At 43.2% G+C, this 25,459-nt stretch overlaps 1 protein-coding gene across 11 annotated transcripts in view; it reads left to right on the top strand.

The window, feature by feature from the left end:
• LOC129629920 (protein FAM170A-like) overlaps positions 1–21,571 on the top strand; it is a 76,603-nt gene extending 55,032 nt beyond the window's left edge. For 2 of the 11 annotated variants that reach the window (XR_008703396.1, XR_008703421.1), the window contains exons 3-5: positions 1,499–1,632; positions 3,967–4,124; positions 16,260–16,543. Coding sequence is in view for 1 of the 11 variants with exons in the window: in XM_055550147.1 (XP_055406122.1) it covers positions 16,827–16,896; positions 18,659–18,799; positions 19,582–20,362; positions 20,610–20,616 (999 nt within the window). In the remaining 10 variants the exon portion in view is untranslated. Of the gene's footprint in view, positions 1–1,498; positions 1,633–3,966; positions 4,125–7,577; positions 7,725–16,259; positions 16,544–16,826; positions 16,897–18,658; positions 18,800–19,581; positions 20,363–20,609; positions 20,670–21,414 lie in introns of those variants that run through there. The other 9 variants (XR_008703394.1, XR_008703410.1, XM_055550147.1 and 6 more) reach the window with 8 other exon arrangements.
• The last annotated feature ends 3,888 nt before the right edge of the window (positions 21,572–25,459 follow it).

The raw sequence follows: 25,459 nt of genomic DNA, 5'->3' as shown, positions 1-25,459 counted from the left end.
AAGCCAAACCCAAAGGCAGGGTTTAGAGCTGGAAACAATGGCTTTGCTAAGATTTACAAGCCTCTGGGATTTCTCAGTTGTATAGGGTATAAAGGAAAGTTATTTGAAAAATATTCAAATTATTTGGACATTATTTTCCCTAGGCAATATGGAAACTCACTTTTTGGTCGTTGGGTCTCTATTAACATAAAACTGTGGAGGAAATGAGTTTTAAAAGGATGACCTACTTCTTCTGCTGTCACCACCCACAGACTCCAGTTTAATTTCTGTTCACTAGAGGGCCCTAGTTTTTTTTCATGGGACGGATGCTTCTCTCAGGTCACACTTTTGGTGTGTGCGGCCACATTCCACTAGATTGGCGGCACACTGATTGGTGAGGTGCCTTAAGAAGGCACCCACAGTCATTTAAGATAACCTGGCAAGAACAACTTAGTATTGGCACATATTTTTTTTTTTCTCTCTAAAAGGAAGCTTAATATTGGATGTTAGAATGTAACATCATACAGAGATTTCTAATATGAGCTAAGACTGCCTGGATAGTATGATGGAAGGGGATTTGGTCTTTTTCTTTGCCTTCGTACTTCATGTCATCACCTACGCATTAGGAGCTGGAGTGATGCATTTTATAAACTATTAAATTGTAAATCACAGTTAGGAAAGCAGGTATTTTAACGTATCTGAAAACAAAGTTCCATTATTCCAATGGGCTAGGTAACCCCATATTTTTACAGTGAGTTACAGATTAGAAAATGTTTTAGATATTCTCTTTTGGCCCTCACAGGAACTCCAAAGGGAGGCATTTGAAATCTGTTTAGCTGCAAGAATTTTTTTTTTTTAACTCATGAGGAAACTGAGACCCATATAGGTTAAGGCTAGGCTCTAGCTGAGGCTTTTTTGGGGGGTATCTTCTGGACTAATGTTACTTAGTTCTGTCAAAAGATAAACTGAAAGTGAAAGTTGCTCAGTTGTGTCCTACTCTTTGCCACCCCATAGCCAGGCCTACCAGGCTCCTCTGTCCTTGGAATTCTCCAGGCAAGAATACTGGTGTGGATTGCCATTTCCTTCTCTAGAGGATCTTCTCCAGCCAGGGATTGAGCCCACGTCTCCTGCATTGCAGGCAGATTCTTTACTGTCTAAGCCACCAGGGAAAAATAAATTGAGGCATATTCAAATTTTGAGTTTATTTTAGCAAATTCGATGCGAATCAGGCCAAATGGGAAGTGGTTAGGATGCTCCACATACAGGAGCTGGGAGAAAGACTTTATAGAGAAGATGCAAGGGAAGCGAAGGAAGGGAATTATCTGAGTGGCTGAAGCAGTTGCATTGTTTGGAAAAGCTGAGTTGGTTATTTATGATTGGTCGTCATTAGGTTTCACTTTCTTAACCTTGAGACATTACAACCTTAGGTTTTGGTTACTTTATGTAGGGTGCTAATGTGTTAGTCTAATGGCCTCCTTGTTTTAATTGATTTGCTGTTCTTTATATTGCTTCTTTGCAGGGAAATTCTCTCGTGGACACGCACTGTGCCTTTAGCCCTGATCTGCTATTTCTCAAACCTGTGGGATTAGTTGCAAAGGAGCCCAAGTGAGAAAATGGATGATTCCGTACCAGCCTGTCTCACTTATAAGAAAAGTAATACAAATCATATACCCCTGTGGTATGGTAGTTTGAATTACTTTAATATACAATGAGCAGCACATAATTAAATTCTAAGAATCAAGAATTATATTTCTTGTACTGGGAACTCCTGCATCAGGAGAGCATTCATCTGGATGAATAAAGCCCACTAGGGATGCTCATTACAACACTGTGAGCAGATTAAGTTGTAGAGAGATAACAGAAAGAGGTGATGTTACCAGTGTCAGCCCATTTTCTCAGGCCATGCTAGCCTGGAGTTTTAAAAGGGGTCACATCAATGGCAATAACCAGTATTTTAAACTTTTTATCTCTTTGGCTATTACAAACCTCCTCACCCACCCCCAGCGAAGTCCCAGGGGTTGTCTCCTCCTTGGCCCCGGTTCTTTCCACCTCCTGTGGGTTCCATGATGTGTTTCCTTCCTCCTCTGCTTCAGCTGCCATGTTGGCAGGCTGGCTGCCCTCAGAGGGGGCACAGATTTTTCTCTCAGTTGGCAGCCTCCCCTGGTACAATTCTTGCCTCTGCCTCTGAATTCTTTCTTGGAGTTGTAAATGTGAGCCAGGCAGAGGCTGGACATGCAGTCTTCTCCCTTTTGGATCTCAAAGCAGGGCAGGATTGTTAGTACTCCTTGTCTTCATTTTTAGATGGACAACCCTCTTGTTTTAGTCCATGAAGGTAGGTAGGCCATGGACAAACTGGGAAACATCAAAACTATATTAAGACTGTCATCTTGTCCTCCCCTTGGTTCCTCATGAAAATACTTACTAGTATTTTCTAGCAGACTAATATCTGTTAGCTGCCGAGAGGCCCAGAATCTCAGCACAAAATAGAGCTAGACGCAAGCTTAGGGGACCCCAAATATCAATATTTGTGTTTAACTCGGGGCTGATTCTTTCCCTTCTATTTTCTGTGCCCTCTTTCTTGTATTCTTGGCCTCTGTTTCTTTGGTTAATTGGGGGAGGGGGAACAACCTAGCTATAGAAGTGAAAGTTGCTTTCAAAGGCAAAATGCCTTAGGTCAGATCTGTCGCCCTGGTTGAAGGGAAGGAAACATAGGAGACCCATTGAAAACCAGTTAGTATTTCCAATCAGAAGGGGAATACTCTACCTCCCTCATGGTAGATAGCTCTCCATTTGAGCGAACCAAATCAGCTGGAAAGGCTTCTCAGTCCTAGGGCTAAGGAGTAAGGCATCTGGAACTCAGTGAGGCTGTACATTTAAAACAAAACAAATCTAAACTGGAACATAAAATCAGTAAAAATTAACCATGGGAGACAGAGCTTGCTGGATTTGGATTTGTGGGTGGCAAGTATCTGGGTGCAGCGCCCCTGTTTCACTGTCCAGAGTGTGGTGAATAGTCTCTGCTCTGAGCTGGGGTTTTGTTGCAGAGCCATCCTTTCTGTTTACATGCCCAGCATCTTCCTAAACCATTCTGAGCCCACTTTTCCTTATTCTCACTTGATTAAAGCCTCCGAGAGGCTCAGCTGCTGCTGCTGCTGCTAAGTCGCTTCAGTTGTGTCTGACTCTGTGCGACCCCATAGACGGCAGCCCACCAGGCTCCCCCGTCCCTGGGATTCTCCAGGCGAGAACACTGGAGTGGGTTGCCATTTCCTTCTCCAATGCATGAAAGTGAAAAGTGAAAGTGAAGTCACTCAGTCATGTCCGACTCTTAGCGACCCCATGGACTGCAGCCCACCAGGCTCCTCCGTCCATGGGATTTTCCAGGCAAGAGTACTGGAGTGGGGTGCCATTGCCTTCTCAGCAGAGAGACTCAGAGGTCACCTGAAAAATCTGAACTCTGTTTATAGGAAGGTGTTTCTTAACCAAGACTACACTTAAAAGGCAGTATGATGTGGGGAAAAGAGGGTCATCAGGGTATTAGGAGACCTGGAATTTTCATTTCTGTTAACTGTGCACCTGACCAGGGAAGCTCCCTTCTCTGTCTCTTGTCCCTGCTTTCCTCCTCTACCTCTATCGGTCTGTTTCCTCTGTAAACAGGTTTGATCTATGTGATCCCTCCTTCTCCCAAGTTCTGAGTGTATAATTTTGCAAGGTTCCTCCCACCAAGGACTTTCTTCGTGTCCCAAGGAAATGTTTTCAGTTATGAGAGATATTTTCGTGTGCATGTATTGAGCACATTTGTAGCAAGTACAAATGACCATTCAAAGTGTTCTTTCCACATGTCACTTAATCCTTAATGGTGATAACAAACAATTACATAGCTCTTGCTCTGTGCCAGACTCTGTTCTAAACAGTTGATATACATTTGCCCATTTAAATCCTTATCACAAAGTGTATGCAGTTGATACTATTATGATCTTCATTTTGCAGGTGGCTATTGAATCTTAAAGGAGAAACAAACATAGGGCCCAAGGGCCTGGGCTGATCTCTATATTCATAAACCAGGACAGGACAATCATCTTCTCTTGACCACTGAGGAGGCTGGGGTTCTAACAGACTAAGGTACGCTGCCCACAGTCACAGAGCAAGTAAGTAGCACACTTGGAAATCAAACCCGCGTCTAACTCGTTCCAGAGCCCACGTTCTTTCCATTTTGCTGCTTGGCCTCCCAGGGGCATCTTTTGCTTTGTCATAAACCGCAGAGCTGAGCATGGCACTTTTAATGATGGAAAAGTTTGCCAAATGAAAAGCAGATTAGTGAGATATTTGGGATGCTTTGCAGTAAATAAATCTCTTTCAGAATTCTCATCTTCTCCCACTCACATTGCTAAAGCCATAACAGTAACAATTACCTCAGCCTGCTTGAGGCCGTGTGGGAGTGAACTCTCTTAATTTTATTGCTCAGGGAAGGCACTGGGGACCCACAAACCTTTCCCTGAGCTGACTGAGCCATAGGTCAGAAATTGGGTATATCAGAGGTTGGCTTTCCCCATCAGAGCCTCCTCTGGCCCCTCCTGTTTTAGCTGTGTCTTGAAACACCATTACTTGAGGAGAGAAATAGAGCTAAAAGTTGGACCAACATTAAGAGTATTAGAAATGTCAGTGCCAACCTCTTTTCCTGAATAGATGAGACCTTGAGCCTCATTTGAACACAATTGCCTGAGACTTGAGGAGAGTCTCTCTCTCTCTCTCTCTCTCTATACATATATACACACATATATGTAATAGGTAATCTCAGCTACTCTATGAGAATTTAAAAATATCCCTTTGAAACTGAGAGGCCAGAACAGAAATGTAATTATTTCTGTATGATATACAACTGAATTCGAAGCCAAATGCTCACATTTATATTCAAGAGGAATGTGTGTGTACTCAGGCTGGGTGTTCAGGGTTTGAGGGATGTGAAGACAAGCAAGTCCCTGGCCCCTTGTCTAAGAGCTTGGAATCTATTAAGGGAAGTGGAGCGCAAACTGGAATAATCTGTGCTGCATGGGGAAACTTAACATTTACTGCCCATCCTCCACAGGCCAGGCATTGTGTCAAGCACTTTATAGAAGAACATGGCAAGATGGGAGTATTATCCCCCTTTCTAGGGGAGGAAAGCAAGGCTTAGGATAAGCTATCCTGGGTCAGCATTATAAATATGGCTGGGCTTCAGAATTAGGTGGTTCAGATGACAGACTGTCTCCTATGTTGTACTAATAATATTAATTACATGGGGTTCATTTAATGGTTTAATGTATTAGATATCCTTTATGAGGTTTAAAGATTTATGAAATAGCTCACCAAGGTGCATCATGTTTTGAGATGACAATTTTTGACCTGGAGTATTTTGAGGAATCTTGGGCAAATCAAATAACTTTCAGCTTCCTCAAAGGAATGTATAAGACAGAAAACTTTACCCATTTCTCATGCTTTTGTGTTTATTGGGTGAGGCTTATGGATGGATGGTCTTTGGGTGGGGGAACAGAAGAGGTCTAGATAACCTATAGAGCTACACTGTCAAAGTGAAAGTCACTCAGTTGTGCCTAACTCTTTTCGACCCCGTGGACTATATAGCCCACCAGGCTCCTCTGTCCGTGGAATTCTCCAGACAAGAATACTGGAGTGGGTAACTGTTCCCTTCTCCAGGGGATCTTCCCAACCCAGGGATCGAACCCAGGTCTCCTGCGTTGCAGGTGGATTCTTTACCATCTGAGCCACCAGAGAAGCCCATTTTGTTGTTATTCACTCCATTGTGTCTGACTCTTTGTGACCCCATGGACTGTAGCCCACCAGGCTCCTCTGTCCATGGGATTTTCCAGGCAAGAATACTGGAGTGGGTTGCCATTTCCTTCTCCAGAAGCCCACTACTTGGTAAGAAATAATGGTTTTAAATTTTGACTTCATTACTTTACAGTGGCTGCATCAGCTCAGTAAAAGTTAGCAGAGTTTTTTTTTTTGTTGTTGTTTTTTCTTCTTCTTAAAAAATGTTTATTTGGCTGTGCCAGGTCTAAGCTGCAGCATGCAGAATCTAGTTCCCTAACCAGAGATCCAACCCAGGCCCCTTGCACTGGGACCATGGAATCTTAGCCACTGGACCACCAGGGAAGTCCCCAGGGTTAGCAGTTTGATGTGGCTACCAAAAAGCCAGTCTTAACAGAAGTATCTGTGATGGGTAAGGTAAGAACCCCACTCTACTTTGCCTTGGTCAGACCTTGGTTGGAATACTGTGTTTAGTTCTGGCAAATGAGCATGCGTGCTAAGTCACTTGAGTCATGTCCGACTCTTTATGACCCCATGGACTGTAGGCCACCAGGCTCCGTCTGTCTATGGGATTCTCCAGGCAAGAATACTGGAGTAGGGTGCAGGGATCAAACCTCTGTCTCTTCCATCTCCTTCATTGGCAAGCATGTTCTTTACCACTGGGGCCACCTGGGAAGACCTCTGAGCAATGTACATTAAGACCAATATAAAGCAACTAGGACATATTCAGGAGAAAGTTTGGATCTCAATGAGGAAACGAAGTCTGGATGTTTGAGGGAATAGGGCTGTCCGGCTGAAGAAAAGGCTTGAAGGTCTAAGATAACAGTCTTTGAATATTAGAGGGACTGCCTTAGAGGAATGTAGTTTTTTTTTTTGTTTTGTTTTTGTTTTTTTTGTCTGTGGAAAAAAAAGATGCAACTGGAAGCAACAGCCTCTGGAGAAGTAGATTTGTCTTTGCAGGGGAGAATTTTTTCTGTTATATTTGCCTGAATATGTAAGTTTTTTTTTAATGAAGTGTTGGATTCCCCGTCGCTGAAGGTCCTGGAACATGTGCCCAGTAATTACTTGGTGGAGCCATGGCAGAGGGAATTCAAAGGTATCATGGGTTGGATTTCACAAATATCAGAGTCCTTCCCAACCCTAAGCATCTCAGCACCAATGGACTGAGCACCTTCCAGGCTTTGGCTTCACTTTTGTCACCAGGGTTGGAATATGTTTTGGGGGATGGATAGATGGATGGGTAGCCAGGAATATGAAGAATCTATAATAGCAAAGCAGTACTTGGTTCCCTGTAATTGGGTCTGCCATTTTAAAATTTTGCCTTTCCTATATACTAATTTGCTTGTCTTAAACTGTGGGCACCTGAAGGCCTTTGCTGTAACTGTTCAATTTGTGATCCTCAACATAGCACCCCATCCCATGCAATTGGGTTCTTATAAATGTTATTTGACAATGATTTTATCAGGTATTAAGTATTGTCAGGATCTAATAGTTGGAAAGTCTAACTTTGCTGTATGTACAAACTCTACGTTTGTAAAACTTGTGACTGCGTGCTCTCCCTGGGGAAAGACACAGCCTGAATTCTTCCCCAAATTTCAATAAGATGGCAATTTCAGGACATCTAAGAGAGAGAACCAAAGTGATTCACCCTTGAAATTAACCTTAAAAATTACCCAGATGCTATTTGTACTGTTCCCAGCTCTGTGTCAGGTAGGGATATTCAGCTGTTTTGAAACTCTAGCTCTTTTTACCCATTTAAGTACTGAAAGCAATTGACAGACATTTTTTGTTTTCAGTCTACAGATGAACTCTTGAAGTGTCAACAGTAAATATTCCAGCAAAAGGAGTAGCTGTTTGATCGACTTCATTGCTTTCTGCAGGGCAGACTCTGTTGGCTCATGGCAACATCAAATCTTCAGTGACCCGAACTGTCACACCTAGGAGTAGGTTACAAATTCTTTTCAGAGCTATAAACAGCAGGGAAACATGATTTATAGACTAAGAGGCATTTTTAAGCATGGTATCCATGAATGTTTCATATTCCCTCCTTCATTATGGATACTTTGTCCATTCTTTGGAAGAGACTCGGAGATCTTGGTCAGATTCTGTTAATCTCATTTACTTCCATGAATTGATGTCAAATGGATTAGATTCATGGAGGAGATTTTCAAAACTCTACCAAATGGATTTAGAGGAAGATGGAGCTCAATTCATATTAATCCTTTGGCCCAGAGGTTTTTCTGGGCACTAGTCATCATCTGAGTTTGCTTTCTAAGGCAGCTTCCTCTGCTTAAAGTTTATGCTGCTGCTAAGTCGCTTCAGTCGTGTCCGACTCTGTGCGACCCCATAGACAGCAGCCCACCAGGCTCCGCCGTCCCTGGGACTCTCCAGGCAAGAACACTGGAGTGGGTTGCCATTTCCTTCTCCAATGCATGAAAGTGAACAGTGAAAATGAAGTCGCTCAGTCGTGTCCAACTCTTAGCGACCCCATGGACTGCAGCCTACAGGGCTCCTCCATCCATGGGATTTTCCAGGCAAGAGTACTGGAGTGGGGTTCATACATAGCAGCTAAGTCTCTGATGGGAAGACATCCTTTACAATTGTGGGTTTTACCCCAATCTCTGGGATTCTTTATAAATAAACTTAGAATGCTCTTCTCATCCCTAGTTATTTGAACTCTCTGAGTCTTAGCTCAGGTTACTGACAGTATTAATTTCCAGATAAATATGTCTTACATCCTTAATACATTGTTTCACACTGGGGCACCATCTCAGAAAGATTTCACCTGTTGCAAATTTATGAGGATGTAGACTATTTATGTCAGTACCTTTTCACCATCTCTCCAACATCTACCTCTATACCAGATAGCATTTCTTTTTTTTTTCCCCGTCACTATATTTTCAATAACATTTTAAAAATGGCCTAATTCTTAGCCTGTTTTTCCTTAGTCTTTGCTAAAACTGTGACTGACAGTGCTTTAGGTTAAGACACCACTTCTTATGAAATTATTTGTATTTTAATAAAAATCTTTGAAGGGTAAAATACTCAAAGTACTGACTCTCTATGGTTAAATTTTAGGCAGTGCAAAAATCGATTCAGATGGAGATGAAGGGGGTTGGGTGGGTTACACAGGACATGGGATGAACACGTCTCCCACTTTTGTTCAAATGTATGAACATAATGAATGAACATCTTTCTTAGCATAAAGAGATGGCACTTCTGTAGTCATGTGGGAACAAATAAAAGAGGCTACTAGTCAGGACCTTGTTTGGCCTAGGGAGGAAGAAGACCACTACTTTGGCAATTTATTTAAGCATTTAATTTTTGTGGGGTAGGGGAGCTAATAGGGGAGCTCATACTTGAAGCTGAATCCAGCCTCTGCACCCTGAAAGTGAAAGTTTAGTCCAACTCTTTATGACTCCTTGGGCTGTAGCCCACCAGGCTCTTCTCTCCATGGGATTCTTCAGGCAAGAACACTGGAGTGGGTTGCCATTCCCTTCAGGGGATCTTCCAGACCCAAGGGTCAAACCCAGGTCTCCTGCATTGCAGGCAGATTCTTTACATTCTAAGCTACCAGGGAAGCCCAACTGACATTGAATTAAATCTGAGAGACAGAGTTTTGGATGAAGTAGAAAAGAGTAGCTTTATTGCTTTGCCAAGCAAAGGGGAACACAGTGAACTAATGCTCAAAACTGTGTGTCCCCAACTTGTAGGGTGAAGTGAGGAATTTTCTAGAAATGGCTCAAAGAGGGCATGATCATCTTGTGGACATTCTTCTTATTGGTTGGGGGGTGAGGTAAGTGGGAGTGAACATCATCAAATTTCTGGTTCCATGTCTGGGGTTTACATGTTTGTGGCCAGCATACCCTTAAATTCTCCCACCTGGTAGAGATTTAAGTATCTGCAAAACAGCTCAAAAATACTGTTGAATATATATATCCCTTGAGAGGGAACCAGGACCCTGCCTACGGCTACACTATTGTTTCTTTTAACTGTTCCTTACTTGTCTCCTCAACCTCTCCCTTTCCTAATTATCAACTTTTTGAATCTGGAACATATTGGAACTCATAATCACATGCTAGTAAAGTAATGTTCAAAATTCTCCAAACCAGCCTTCAACAGCATGTGAACTGAAAACTTCCAGATGTTCAATCTGGTTTTAGAAAAGGCAGAGGAACCAGAGGTCAAATTGCCAACATCCATTGGATCATAGAAAAAGCAAGAGATCCAGAAAAACATCTACTTCTGCTTCACTGACTATGCTAAAGCCTTTGACTGTGGGGATCACAGCAAACTATGGAAGATTCTTAAAGAGATAGGAATACCAGACCACCTTACCTGCCTCCTGAGATATCTGTATGCAGGTCAAGAAGCAACAGCTAGAACCAGACATGGAACAACGGACTGGTTCCAAATTGGAAAAGGAGTATGTCAAGGCTGTATATTGTCACCTTGTTTATTTAACTTATATGCAGAGTACATCATGCAAAGTGCCAGACTGGATGAAGCACAAGCTGGAATCAAGATTGCAGGGAGAAATATCAGTAATCTCAGATATGCAGATGATACCACCCTTATGGCAGAAAGCAAAGAAGAACTAAAGAGCCTCTTGATGAAAGTGAAAGAGTGAAACAATTGGCTTAAAACTCAATATTCAAAAAACAAAGATCACCGTATCTGGTCCCATCACTTCATGGCAAATGGATGGGGAAACAATGGAAACAGTGACAGACTTTATTTTGGGGGGCTCCAAAATCACTGCAGATGGTGACTGCAGCCATGAAATTAAAAGACACTTGCCCCTTGGAAGAAAAGCTATGACCAACCTAGACAGCATATTAAAAAGCAGAGGCGTTACTTTACCGACAAAAGTCCATCTAGTCAAAACTATGGTTTTTCCAGTAGTCATGTATGATGGACCGTAAAGAGTTGGACCGTAAAGAAAGCTGAGCACTGAAAAATTGATGCTTTTGAGCTGTGGTTTGGAGAAGACTGTTGAAAGTTGCCTGGACAAACCAGTCAATCCTAAAGGAAATCAGTCCTGAATATGCATTGGAAGGACTAATGCTGAAACTGAAGTTCCAATACTTTGGCCAGCTGATTCAAAGAACTGACTCACTGGAAAAGACCCTGATGCTGGGAAAATTGAAGGCAGAAAAGAAGGGGATGACAGAGGATGAGATGGTTGGATGGCATCACCGACTTGAAAGACATGAGTTTGAGCAAGCTCCAGGAGTTGATGATGGACAGGGAAGCCTAGTGTGCTGTGGTCCATGGGGTCACAAAGAGTCGGACTTGACTGAGCGACTGAACTAAACTGTTTGGAGCTCAGGGAAGGACATGGAAGCTGAATGAAGCCTATTTCCTGTAATCAAGACCAGAAAGACTTCTTTTGCCCAGGAGTCCCACAGGGTCCTGCTCTCTATCATACTCAGTGCAAAGAGCTGTGGAAAATTTGGATATAAGGAATCTTGGCCTCTACCTTCCAAGGGTTCACATCCTACATTGTGAGGAAATCAGACACATCTATTAAGAGTCTCCTCAAATAGAGACTATGAGAAGAATAATCTCAGAGGTACAACTAACATGCTATGAAAATGTATGGTCCATTCTCACCAGGATGTTTGGAAGGGCTTCCTGTAGAAAGTGGGATTTTAGTTGAAATTAAAAACATGTATATTATCATATGTGAAATAGATTGCCAGTCCAGGTTCTATGCATGAGACAGGGTTCTCAGGCCTGGTGCACTGGGATGACCCTAAGGGATGGGATGGGGAGGGAGGGCCAGGATGGGGAACACATGTACACCCATGGCTGCTTCATGTGAATGTATGGCAAAAACCACCACAATATTGTAAAGTAATTAGCCTCCAATTAAAATAAAGAATAATAATTTTTATAAAAAAGAGGGAAGAAGGGAAAAAAAAACTTACGTGTCTAGATTGTTAAGAAATTCTTAATTAATCATTAAATAAATGAACCAAAATATTAACATAAAACAAGTGAGACATAAATACAGGGGGACAAAAACAAAGAAACAAACAAACAAACAAACAAAAAACAAGTTGTACTTTGAAAACTTGCACTTTTGAAAGAAGTGACTTGAGCAAGGGACTATCCTTTGATTGAAGGCAGGAAGTTTGATGTAGCTGAGTGAAGGCTGGAAGGCAAATGTTATGTTTAGCTTGGAAAACTCAGTAGGGTCTTCAACCCTGCTGGGTGTTGAATGTTTGGTTGAATATTTTAGATTTTATTCTTCTCATATTGAGAAGCCATTTAAGATTTGAGCAGGGGAATAATATTCTTAAAGAAAATATCTATGACTAGGAAGCACTGAAGGGAAGGGGAATGACATACTCATTTATCTACAATTTGGGTAAGAGAGGAAGATTGCTTCTAATTCATTAGATGTGCATTGTATCTGCAGGAGCAAAATAAGCAGCATATCTTAATGCATGAATCTTCCTCCCATGTGCACGTCCTTTTTCATCACGGAGCAAGTATTTGGCAGCCAAGTCATCTTTAAAGTAATAAGAACAAAGCTATTTGGAATAAATGTTTCAGAACCATTTGTTACTTTGCGCAGACCTATGAGCAAATAGGGACTGAGCTAAAGCATTTACCCTGTAATGCAGTTCTGCAGGGGCTGCCACACTATCAATATATACTTTTATCTTGGCTAAACTGTAACTGCTGCCACTATTACTCAAAGAACTGAAGTGTCAACAAGGTAATCAGAAAGCAAAGTGGGAGTCAAGAGTTTTTCTGTCATTGTTTCTTAACGTCTCAGAAGATTGTTTCCTTTGTATTCCCTATATTCAGAATATAAAAGCCTCCCAGACATCTAATCTTTACCAGGTCAACCATTTCAAAAGACAGACTATTTTCCAGTTGCTTTTCAGTTTAAGGTAAGTGTTTTAGGGGCTTCCAAACTCTCCCTCTTGAATCTATTTATAAAAAAGAAACAAAACAAAGAATGAAGTAAATGCAATATTATCCCAACTACATTGTCCTGGTATAAAAATTCTAACAGAGCCTAGTGGAAAAAGGTTCTGAATCATGATCTAAGAGATCTGAGTTCTAGCTGTAATTTTGTGAATGCATAGCTTCACAAAAAGCTATGTCATGTCTTGTATTTAATGGGGAGATATTAGAATTTTACTATATAGTTTCTGTGCTATTCAGTAGTATTGTTCACAATTATTTTTGCCTAATGAATCTAGAAAATGGGGAGACATACAATAAGATTGTGGTCCACAATTTTGGGTGGGCGTGATGTGTGTTTCTTTGGGGCCAGAATTCACATTACCCATGTAAGGCTCCAAAATTCTTTCTCTCTACAAAGATGATTGAGAGAGAGAGCTTTGTCAGCCTGGGTCCAGGAATAAGGACTATGAGGATCAGAATTCCTAGCCAGCTCATAATGGACGTGCACAAAGAGTCAGAAATGAACCTTTGTTCTTTTAAACCACTGAGATTTTGGGGAATTACTTGTTACAATGAAACGATCAAGTTTATTCTGATGGATATGGTCTCCAAAGAATATAACTGGGGTGCATGGGGAAAGCCCCAGGGATACTGAAGGTCCTTGTTTTTCTTAAGTTTTCTATAGATAAATGTCAGAGCTGCTTTGGGGGGAATTGTTTCCTATCAGTGAAAATACTGAAACATAGACTGTACAATCTCAAGAAGGTGGTTGTGTGATATAATAAGGCATTGATGTTTGGTTTTCTATATTTTTGGCACAGAGCTCTGAAAACCTTTGGAATTTCTTAAGTGCTGAGAGCAATGAAAGTGTCTTTTGTTACGTTAATGAGGTGACTTTCGGAAACCAACTAAGGGTGGAGGCTGGTTGCTAGTGGAGCCAACCAAATGATTAGAGGGTTGAAACTTTCATTCTCACCCCTCTGGGGAGGTCAGAGAGGGCTGGAAGTTGAATGGTTCACCAAAAGCAAATGATTTAATCAATCATGTTTATGTTATGAATCCTCCATAATAACCCAAAAGAAGGGGTTTGGACTGCTTCTGAGCTGGTGAACATGTGGAGACTTGAGGAAAAGACATGCTCAGAGAGCAGGAAAGACTTGGATCCTTTTCCTATGCATCTCTTCCATCTGACTGTTCCTGAGTTTTTATATATATATGTATACATATATAACATTTTATATATATTTATAACATTAATAATATGTAGTAAGTAAAATGTTTCTCTGAGTTCTGTGACTCCACTTTGTGTGAATGAATTAATCATGCTCAAAGCAACTGAAGCACAGGTGGCAACCTTGATTTGTGTGTGTGTGTGTGTGCGCTCTTGTAGGACTGAGCCCTTAATCTGTGGAGTCTGATGCTGTCTTTGAGTAGGTAATGTCAGAACTCAGCTGCATTTGTACAGCCCTCAGTATGCGGTCCTCACTTGGTGGTATGGGGAACCCCCTGACCCTCCGCACTGGACTTGGAACTATAGCTGACTCTGGAACACTGTGGGTTTGAATCCACCTACAGGTGGATTTTTTTCAGTAGATACACATCTTTAGAGTCAACCAAACATAAATCAAGTTTCTAGCTGAGGTTGGTTGAATCTGTGGATGCGAAACTTGTAAATACGAAGGGATCAGCCTGACAGTATTTGAACTCGCTGGTCAATCTTAACTTCATTAAAAATGGGACAATTTTTGTACTTTCTGTTGCAAAGCAATAGGATAGTACACAGCATCACTTACAAAATAAGCTTGTAGTAACGTGAAATTGCATCCAAATCTAATTAATTCTTTAGCTCTGACTGTTTATAAGGAAAATTAGGTAAAAGGGAGCATCTTAAATAACATCACAGGAATATAGTCAATAGACTTCTGTGGAAAATTCTACAGGATAAATTACTTAGTTTCTTTAATAAATCAGTGCCAAAAAAGGAGGGAGAGCTGTTGTAGACTAACAGACACATCAGCCAATTGCAACATGTGGACCTTGTTTAAATTTTGATTTCAATGGACCATGTATAAAAAAGACGTTTTAACCCGGTTGGAGGAAATTGAGTATGGCTTGGTTATTGTGCTGAAAAGAAATGATGATTAAGTTTTGGGGGTGAGATAATGATGTTGTTGTTATGTTGGAAACAAGTTCTTATCTGTTGGAGATAAATACTATTACATTTAAGGAGAAATGACATAATGTCTGAGATTTGCATTAAAATAGAACACTTGCCCCACCCTCCCCAAACTCCTAAACTAAAATAAATGAGTAGAAAGCTAAGTGTGAGAGTGAGTGTTTGTGTGTGTGTGTATGTGCAGCAGAACAAGAACGGCGGAATATTAACAATTGTTGAAACTGAGTGATGAGTAAATGGCACTGCATACCTACTATATCATTCTCTTTATTTTGTGTATGTTTAAAAATTCCTACCACAAAAAATAATTAAAAGAAAAAATCCTCCATGTCCCTTCTTTTCTTGGAATCCAGCAAGAAACAGGAAGATTAACTCTCATCAGCAAACCCTCACGAGGCTGCTGTTGTCCTCTCTACTCTTCGCTGCCAGACACTTTCAATCATTCTGGAATGCCCTTTCAAATGGGGGCCCGCCTCAGTCCCCAAGGTGTTTCTAATGCAAGCAGTGACTTCTGGGAGTCCACCCCATCCCTGTGTGCCAGCACTCCCACTGGATCCTGGTCAACACCTCGAAATGAGGTGTACCCTAATTCTAGAGTGGAGTCAGGAGGATCCAGATGGATTGCCACTTTTAACTGGTATAAATTACAGCCCGCAAGCAGAGGTGTGCAAGAAATAGTATGACAATTTTTTTTACAACTCCATTTAATTTGTATTTTAAGCCTTGATCCTGCTGGTGTCCTGTTTGGATTTCCATCCATCCCTATTTGAAAGTCATACAGGGCCAAGGTTTTGCGGGAGGGGATGGAAGTGTGGTCATGGTTGACTGGAGCACACAGTGTAGTGAAGACGCCCATCAGCTCGGACGTCTTGCCTCCTTTAGGTTTGGTGGCTCCTGTGCCATGTGGGCCTCCCTTGTGGCTCAGTGGTAAAGAATCCACCTGCCAATGCAGGAGATCCAGGTTCGATCTCTGGATCAGGAAGATCCCCTGGAAAAGGAATAGTAACCTGGTCCAGTATTCTTGCCTGGAAAATCCCATGGATGGGGAGCATGGCAGTCTGTAGTCCCTGGGGTCAAAAAGAGGCAGACACAACTGAGCAGCTGAGCAGGCATGTGCCAGGTGTGGGACAGATTGCCATGATTCTGCTTGTACACACACTACAGCCATCTCCTTCTAGAATTTTTGCCCCACTACCCCTCCAACCACACTTGAGAGGCCTTTTCTCCTCCAGGATCCACAGGCATCCCTCTCTGACTTAATTAGCGCCTTTCAACACTCCAAGAGGGAAACAAGACAGTATGTAATTTCAAAAACCTGCTTCTGTTACATTTCTGTTCAAGTATCTTCTCTTTTCCATGGTGTTTGGGATTTCAGAAATAAAAGCCAAGATCATCAGCATGCCATTGCTGCTACACCCTGCCCTGTTCTTCCACTGGCCAGCGAACACAGGCTCTGCTACCCACTTGAATGCAGAAGGGAAAGAGTGAAATAAAGGGAGAAAAGAAAAAAAAAATAAACAGGAACAGATTAACATCTCAAAATATCCTGCTACATTTGAAAGATGTGAGAGTTGGATTCATGTGTGATGTTCTACTGGGAAAAAGGAATTGTTCTTGAAAATGAAGTCTGTGCTGTTGCAGAGACAGCGTTGCCCCTAGGTCCACAGAATGCTCTGATGTCATCACTGAGGTCAGAGAATCCTGCTGTGGGCCTGGCGACCTTTGAACCTTAACAGCCCTGCGCTGTGGAGAGCACTGGGCAGTGCTGCTGCTTTAAGTGGTCTGAGTTCTTCAGCCACTTCGGAGACTTGACTGCTTTTACTTGATTTAATTATCAAGTCATTTCAGCGGGTCTCCGGAGAGCCAAGAAGGGCCAACCTGTAGTGAAGAGGAGGAGCTGGACGTGTGGCATCTTCTTCTAGGGGGTCTTCTAGTTGGGACCATGAAAAGGCGACAAAAGAGGAAACACCTGGAAAATGAAGAGTCCCAGGAGACTGCTGAGAAGGGAGGAGGTATGTGGGGGCAATTTGTCTGGGGCACAAGGGTTTCGGGGGTACTGAGAACCTGTTACATATGAAGCAGGGAGCAAGATACCATCACAGTCTTGGTGATGTTGCTGTATCCATCTGGGGGGAGGTCCCCGCGGTGTGAGATGACACAGAAAGACAAAATGCCCCAGGCAGATGGGAGGTCAGCCCTGCTGGTTTGAGGACTCTCCAGGGGCTGCAGGCCTAGGGATTCGTGGCACTTGCAGAGGCTGTATCTTGCCTGCACAGACCTAGACATGCAGCTTTTCTCAATCTTCAAGTTCTTTCTACTTCTCTTTGCTTTTTCTCTGGGGTCACGGGCTAGGGGACGTGAAGGATGCTGAGACAGACCCATGGGTTGCTTGGCCCCTTTTGCCAAAGAGGAAAGAAAAGCCCCCTGAGCTGAAGGCCTTGTTGAAAAATATCTCAAGGAGTGGAATGCTCTTCAAAAGGAGGTTGTTCGTCTAGGGATGGCCTCCTATAGAAAACATGGAGGTTTTATTTATTCAACAGGAAGAATTTCCTGAAGGAGATCAAGGGAGAGGGGAAGGGCCTTCCAGAACCTGAGACCACAAGGGTGGGGGTGAGAAATGTTGTTAGAGTCCTGTGGGGAGTTCTGAGAGCCACGGCTACAGGGTGCCTGTGTGGATTAAGCGTAGGTGAGTAGTCACCGTGGGAGAGGGGGTGGTCACATGAGGAAGTGGGGCAGAATGGAGCCTATCCCAGAGTTCCAGCTGGAGGCCTAGGCCCCATATTAGAGCAGCACCTCCCACCGGGCCCAGGGCCCTGGCGACTGTAGGGTGGGACTTGGGAGCAGGCAGCAGCTGGGACAGGATGGGGAAAGCAATGACTACCCTGCCCCTTACACATCAGAATATTTCTATGTGTGGTGGAGGAGAGAGAGTGGGGAGAATGGGGTAGAGTGCTTATCAGATATAAAGTCTGCATGGTAAAATTCTTGTCACCCTGCTGGGACCTGGGTGACCCTCAGTGTGTGTAAGGGGTGTTTCACGACACAGTCACTCATATACTCATGTACACTGTGATATAGCAGAAATATCACACACTTCCACATATAAGCTCCTTACTAAACCACACATTGAAAATTGGGTGTTCTGTATTTTTGTTTGCTAACTCTGGCACCCACTGAAGTGTTATGTACTGATTATATTTTCATATTATTTATATTTTTGTGTAGTGTCTGTCTTCCCCTACTAGAATGCTTAGCTTTACCAGAGACCAGAATAATGGAATAGTGCCAGATACATAGTGACTGCTCACCAAATCTTATTGAATGAATGAATGAACACAAACCATAAATGCAAGCCACACCATGGAACGAGGAAGAGTTACATGTCCCATAATTCCTGAATTGTAAACAGAAACCACGCACACAAATGCCACAGACACAGATACACACATTTGCACTGTGCTTACCACACTGACTCCACACTTATCACAGATTTAACTAATACACATCACTCATATTTCTATATACTTACAGTCACCTCTCAGACCTACATTCCCCCAAATACACCAACAGAATAGTTATTGATTTTAATTGAATTCTGGGGTATATACCAGGAAACATGCTCCAAACCATGTGTATTCACTACAAACCATACACTACAAACCATGTGTAGTCACTAACATGTGTCAGACACTTGGTAAATATTTGTTGGACAGACGTCTGATGAGCAAACATGTCCACACCACTCTCTCTCTCAGCCTCTAATTTCTCTCCCAGGAATCTCAAAATCACAAGAGGATCCCCCTCAGCTAGGATGCACTGCAGTGGCCCGAGTCTGCCCCCAAGGGTCAGGGGAGGTCTCTTCTGCCTCTGAATACTTCTCCTGTGTTTCTTCTCCACGCAAGCTCATCCACGGTGGTAAGGGTACGGGAATCCTTGAGTGTAGGGGTGCTTGGCTCTGGAGCAGGGACAGAGATCCAAATAAGGCTGAACAGAAACCCAGGGTTCTCAGAGGTGGTCAGGGCTCTGTGGAGGAGCCTGGGGAGGACATCTGAGCTATTAGGAGGGCGTGGACCAAGCTCAGCATGGGGGTGTGCGAGCCTTGGTCCCACCATGGTAGGGAAGTTAAGGAGAGGGGATGGAGAGGTCTGGGCTTGAAGTGGAGAGCAGAGGGACCAGGTTTAGCATCTTTGGAGGGACATGTAGGGCTTGTCTTTGCCTTTGTTTTCAGAGAAGGACAGAGCTCTTGAGCTCAGCCCGAGGGCAGGACCATGCCACTCAGGTCCGCACACCTCTCACGTGCATCTGCTCTTCACTCGGCCATTCTCACCCCAGACACCAACCCCAAGCAGGCGATTCCCCAGGGCCCTCCTCCTGTACCACAGCCCACCTCCCACAAGTAACACATCAATGATATTCCCCAACTCACCTGCTCCTCGTAAACACACCCACTAGCATCCCTCACATACCACAGCATGCCCCCTCACCACACTCTACACCCCTGCACACAGATATGGCTCTAGTATCTGCTCCCTCTCCCACAGATGAAGAACACACAGATGCCAACACATACCCCACCCCATCCTATGACCAACAAACCCCAAGCATTTGACACGACTATATCATGCGGATGTCCCTCCCCACCCTCAGCTCCTGGAAGGACCCATACATGGTCTTATGTTTCTAATTTCCTTTCCCAGGAATCTGGAAGTTGCATCGAGACAGTCCCCAGCCTAGAGCACCCCTAGCCCGTCTTCAAGAACAAGGGGAGATGGCTCCCCTGTCACCACGTGTCTCCTCCTCCCCTTCATCCTACAAGACCTGTGCAACCTCTCTGCATATGAACAAAGAGAAGAGGGGCATGAAAATATACTACATGCGGGTACAAATGAAAAAGGGCGTTGCTGTCTCCTGGGAGGCAGAGAAACCCTCGGAGTCACTAGAAAAGCAGCCGAGGAGGGAGGAAGTGACCCTTCCTGAGGACGTGCGGGCGGGGACTCCCCCCTCGGATGTGTCCACCAGAAACCTCCTGTCTGACAGCGAGCCCAGCGGGGAGGAGAGAGAGCACGAGGAGAGAGCTGAGTTCGACAGCCCCGCCCCAGGGTCACCCACCGTCGAGGAGAGACCCCGGGCCAGGACACCCGACTGGCTGGTGACCATGGAGACTGGCTTCCGGTGCATGGCCTGCTGCCGGGTCTTCCCCAGCCTGGAGATCCTGCAGGAGCACGTGCAGAATGGCATCAGTGAGGGCTTCAGCTGCCACGTCTTTCATCTCACCATGGCCCAGCTGACAGGCAACGTGGAACCAGAGAACACCCCTGAGGAGGAGGTGGAGGACGAGGACGAGGATGAGGATGGGGAGGACGAGGAGCAGGAGGAGAAGGAGAACGAGGAGCAGCAGTCTGCAGGGGAAGATGTCAGCTTGAGGAGACCCTGGAGCCAGTGTCCAGGCTGTGTGTTCCATTCTCCCAAGGACCGGAAGTGAGCAGGGCCCAGGGCTGCAGCGGGAGCTATGTCTTCTCCAGTCCTGTCTCTCCACCCTGGCTCAGAAGGGAGAAGTGGGGCTTTCTCACCTCAGGGGACAACCGAAGGGGGTAACTGGGCCCCTTGCTTCTGGCCCAGGCATTTTAATAAAGTCATGACTGTAAGAGAGAATTTATCCTGAGCTTTTCAGCTTCCCTTGGAAGTTCTCTTTAACTCAAAAGCATCTCTCTTGATTTCCACACAGCAACTGATAATTCATGGGCCAGACGATCCTGAAAGATGGTGTGGCCTTCTCTTGGAAGAGGTGAGACCTGAGGTTGGCACAGTCTTCTAAGCCTATGTCATGAAGGCCCAGAGGAATCTAAGGGAAGGGGCCGAGGAGATGCTCTGGGTTACCTGATGGCTCTGCAGTCGCATCACCTTGGGGCCCAGGCAGCACTTGGGAGGGATTGACCTCTGTTGATTTAGACAAGAAGGTGGAACATTCGATTGAGTTTTCTCAGGGTCTCCATGATTGACTTCGACTCTAAGAGGATGTACTGCCAGCAGCTCGTTTTGGTAGAGAGAGCCAGGAGTGGTCTGGAAAGAACAGGGGCCTCACAGGACCCACAGTTTGAGGTCTTGAGAGCCTGTGACCTGAGCCGGGACCTCACCCTGACCACTGTACCTAGCCTTCTGCGACAGAGGAGAATGGGAGAGGGAGTCATATCGAAATGAGGTCTCCTGAGGTTTGGAAATATATTCCAGAACCTTCATTGTGTGATAGTTCAGTTCAGTTGCTCAGTCATGTCTGACTCTTTGTGACCTCATGGACTGCAGCACACTAGGCTTCCCTGTCCATCACCAACTCCCAGAGCTTACTCAAACTCATTTCCATTGAGTCAGTGATGCCATCCAACCGTCACTATGCGATAGTTGATCTGGAGCCAGACTCTGTGGTGTGTGTGGCTCTTGAGCTTCGAGGCAGAGGTGAAGGGTAACTCGATCAGCAGAGCTCCTGGTGCTTCTTGTCTCTTGCTGTCCTGCCTCATTTGTTTTGTCCCTTCCAGAGAGAAGAAAGGACCCCAGAGAGAGTAGCAGACAGAATGCCAGTGGTCTGAAGGAGAAAGAAGGGGCTGGCATTCAGTCCAACATCATATGACAGTATAAACATGATATGTAATAAAGGGTGTTTCCCAAACCTTTTCTGGATATTTTATTTACCTATGTATGTATCTACTTATGTATCCATCAATCAGTCATCTACATCTATATCTCTAGTGGTTTGTTTGTGAACAAGGTTTCACACAAGCACCAAAGACGTCCACCAGCCTTTTCCAGAAACAGCAGTCCCCAAGCTTCCAGGGTTGATGAGGGTTCTGTGTGACTAGTTTTCAAAGACTGGATGCCATGCTTCACATGAAAACATGGCAGACCACACTGAGTTCAGGTAAAGTCACTGGGAAGTGGCAGGTGCTGTGGGAACTGTGTCCAGTGGGTCATGATTGAAAATGTTGTGACCAGTAACTTCAGAGGATGGAGGGTGGTGTATGTGTCTTTAGGGCTGGCTTGAGAGAGAGACTGGCATGCTTTCACAATGAAACACTGGGAAAGAGGAGGAATTTTCTGTCTTGAAGCTATTGATGGAACAGTTTCCTCCTGAGATGGTAAGACATTATTATAGTTATATATAGACCTCCATCAGGAATTTGGAGAAGAGATCACCATGTTAGGAATCTAAGCCAATTCTGATGCATTTCATTTTCTAAATAAATTCTTATTCTAGCCTCTCAAGGTTTTGACCACATCACCTCTGAACTGTGTCTTCTCATCACTGCTACCATCCACTAGAGTCAAAGGCTCTGGGAGGCACTGAAGACTCACTTTGATGTATGATCCATGGTCTTTAAGGTAAGGGAGGAATAATGTATCTTCCTCATCTGGGTAAGGGGCCAAAATCAGGTTTTGGTAGGACTTATAGAAGGAAATCATTTTGCAGTTCAGAGATTTTTGTCAGTTTAAGCAGAATAAGGTCTAATTCCAAAGTCCCATGGGTTTATTTTTTTTCCTTAGGATATGTAAGGAGACTTCCACTGGGCTTCATTGAATCAACAATGGTTCCAGGGAGCTGGTTTTGTCATTACTATTTAGATAAAAATAATAAGCCAGCTTCCCAAACTAAGCAGTCTTGAGAAAGAAGAATAGAGCTGGAGGAATAAACTTTCCTGAATTCAGATTATATTACAAAGTTACAGTTGTCAAGACAGTATGGTACTAGCACAAAAACAGAAACACAGACCAATGAAACAAGATAGAAAGCCCAGAAATTAACCCATGCACCTGTGGGTACCTTATATTTGACAAAGGAGGCAAGAGTATACAATGGGGGAAAGACGTCCTCTTCAATAAATGGTGCTGGTGATACTGGATGCCTGGGGCTAGTGCACTGGGATGACCCAGAGGGATGGTATGGGGAGGGAGGAGGGAGGAGGGTTCAGGATGGGGAACACATGTATACCTGTGGCAGATTCATTTTGATATTTGGCAAAACTAATACAATTTTGTAAAGTTTAAAAATAAAATAAAATTAAAAAAAAATAAATGGTGCTGGGAGGAAAACTGGACAGCTACGTGTAAAATAATGAAGTTAGAACATTTCCTAACACCATACACCCAGATAAACTCAAAATGCATTAAAGACCTAAATGCAAAACCAGAAACTATAAAACTCTTAGGAGAAAACACAGGCAGAACTCGATGACACAAATCAAAGCAAGATCCTCTATGACCCACCTTCTAGAATAACAGAAATAAAAACAAAAGTAAGCAAATGGGACCTGATTAGACTTAAAAGCTTTTGCACAGCAAAGAACACTATAAGCAAGGTGAAAAGACAACCCTCAGAATGGGAGGAAATAATAGCAAATGAAGCAACTGACAAAGGATTAATTTCCAAAATTTATAAGCCGTTCATACAACTCAATACCAGAAAAGCAAACAACCCAATCAAAAAGTGGGGAAAAGACCTAAACAGACATTTCTCCAAAGAAGACATACAGAAGGCTAACAAACACATGAAAAGGTGCTCAACATTGCTCATTATTAGAGAAATGCAAATCAAAACTACAATGAGATATTATTACCTCACACTGGTCAGAATGGCCATCATCAAAAAGTCTACAAACAATAAATGCTGGAGAGGGTGTGGAGAAAAGGCACTGTTGATGGGAATGTAAATTGATAACAGCCACTATGGAAGATGATATGGCGATTCCTTAAAAAACTAGGAATAAAACCACCTTATGACCCAGCAATCCCTCTCCTAGGTGTGTTACCCTGAGGAAACCAAAATTGAAAAAGACACATGTATCCCACTGTTCATTGGAGCACTATTTACAATAGCTAGAACCTGGAAGCAACCTAGATGTCCAGCAACAGATGTATGGATAAGGGTTTGTGGTACATATACACAATGGAATATTACTTAGCCATAAAAAGGAACAACTTTGAGTCAGTTCTAATGAGATGGATGAACCTAGAACCAGTTATACAGAGTGAAGTAAGAAAGAGAAAGAGAAATATCATATTCTAACACATATATACAGAATCTAGAAAAATCTAGAGAAATGATACTGAAGAATTTACTTACAGGGCAGCAGTGGAGAAACAGACATAGAGAATAGACTTGTGGGCCTGGGGAGAGGGAAGAAGAGGGTGAGATGTATGGAAAGAGTAATGTGGAAACTTACATTGCCATATGTAAAATAGATAGCCAATGGGAATTTACTGTATGGCTAAGAAACTCAAACAGGGGCTCTGTATCAACCTAGAGGGGTGGGATGGGGAGGGAGATGGGAGGGAAGTTTGAAAGGGAGGGGGTATATGTATACCTATGGCTGATTCAGGTTGAGGTTTGACATAAAACAACAAAATTCTGTAAAGCAATTATCCTTCAATAAAAAATAAATTAAAAAAGAAAAGAAAATGTGATACATATATATAGTGGAGTACTACTCAGCCATAAAAAAATGAAATAATGCCATTTGCAGCAACATGGACGGACCTAGAAATTATCACACTTGGTGAAATAAATCAAACAGAGAAAGACAAATAAATGATTTATATGGAATCTAGAATATGATACAAATGAACTTATTTACAAAACAGGAACAGATTCATAGAAACAAATTTACAGTTACCAAAGGGGAAAGGGGATGGGGAGGGATAAATTAGGAGTTTGGGATTAGCAGATACGAACTACTAAATATGAAATAGATAATCAACAGGGTCCCACTATATAGCACAGGGAACTATATTCAATAAAAATAGCCTAATGAAAAAGAATATGAAAAAATGTACACACTCACACATATATATATAAAACAGAATCACTTTGCTGTTCACCAGAAACTAATACAACATTGTAAGTCGACTATACTCCAATAAAAAAATTGGCTTCATGTTCCCCAGTCTCTCCATCTGGGAATGGATCTCTCATCCATACAGACACATCCCTTCAGGATCCCGAGTGTCTCCTCTCACAGTCATCCCAACGAATTCAGAATTTGAGGTTTATCCCTCCCTTCCAAACTCATGCCACCTGGGAGATTCCACTCATACTATGACATTCTCTGCATACTCTATGATCTTCACCTTGGTTCCTTTTCTCCTGCTCTTGAACTTACCAAGATTTATCCTTTTCCCCTCTTTTCCTAAGTCTTTATCATGTCTTACTTTCTTGAGAGATTTTTTGACTTCTCTCTTCTGCTGACCTCCACATAAATTGGTAGGAAATTGGTCATTATATGAGAGTTCTCACTGCTGTTCCTTCTGGGATAGAGACTTCCCTGTAAGCATGGACTGAGGGTAACATGAGGGCCTGTAGGCAGGATTTAGCATTGCAGGAAGCAATTATCGCTGTGCTTACCTATTCTCGAAAGAGCCAAGTTGACTGTGGAAGAGGGAATTGAGGCCTGCAGCTTGAATACTTTTCTGACCAATACAAATTCACATATCACAATGTATCTTCTCTGCAACGTGTGATAAGTCACTTCAGTCATGTCTGACTCTTTGTGTCCCTACGGACTGTAGCCTGCCAGGCTCCTCTGTTCATTG

The sequence above is a fragment of the Bubalus kerabau genome, chromosome 1 (genome assembly GCF_029407905.1).
Source record: "Bubalus kerabau isolate K-KA32 ecotype Philippines breed swamp buffalo chromosome 1, PCC_UOA_SB_1v2, whole genome shotgun sequence".
Taxonomy (NCBI): Eukaryota; Metazoa; Chordata; class Mammalia; order Artiodactyla; family Bovidae; genus Bubalus; species Bubalus kerabau.
Note: the sequence above shows the minus strand (reverse complement) of the source record. Positions and strands in the feature narration are given on the sequence as shown.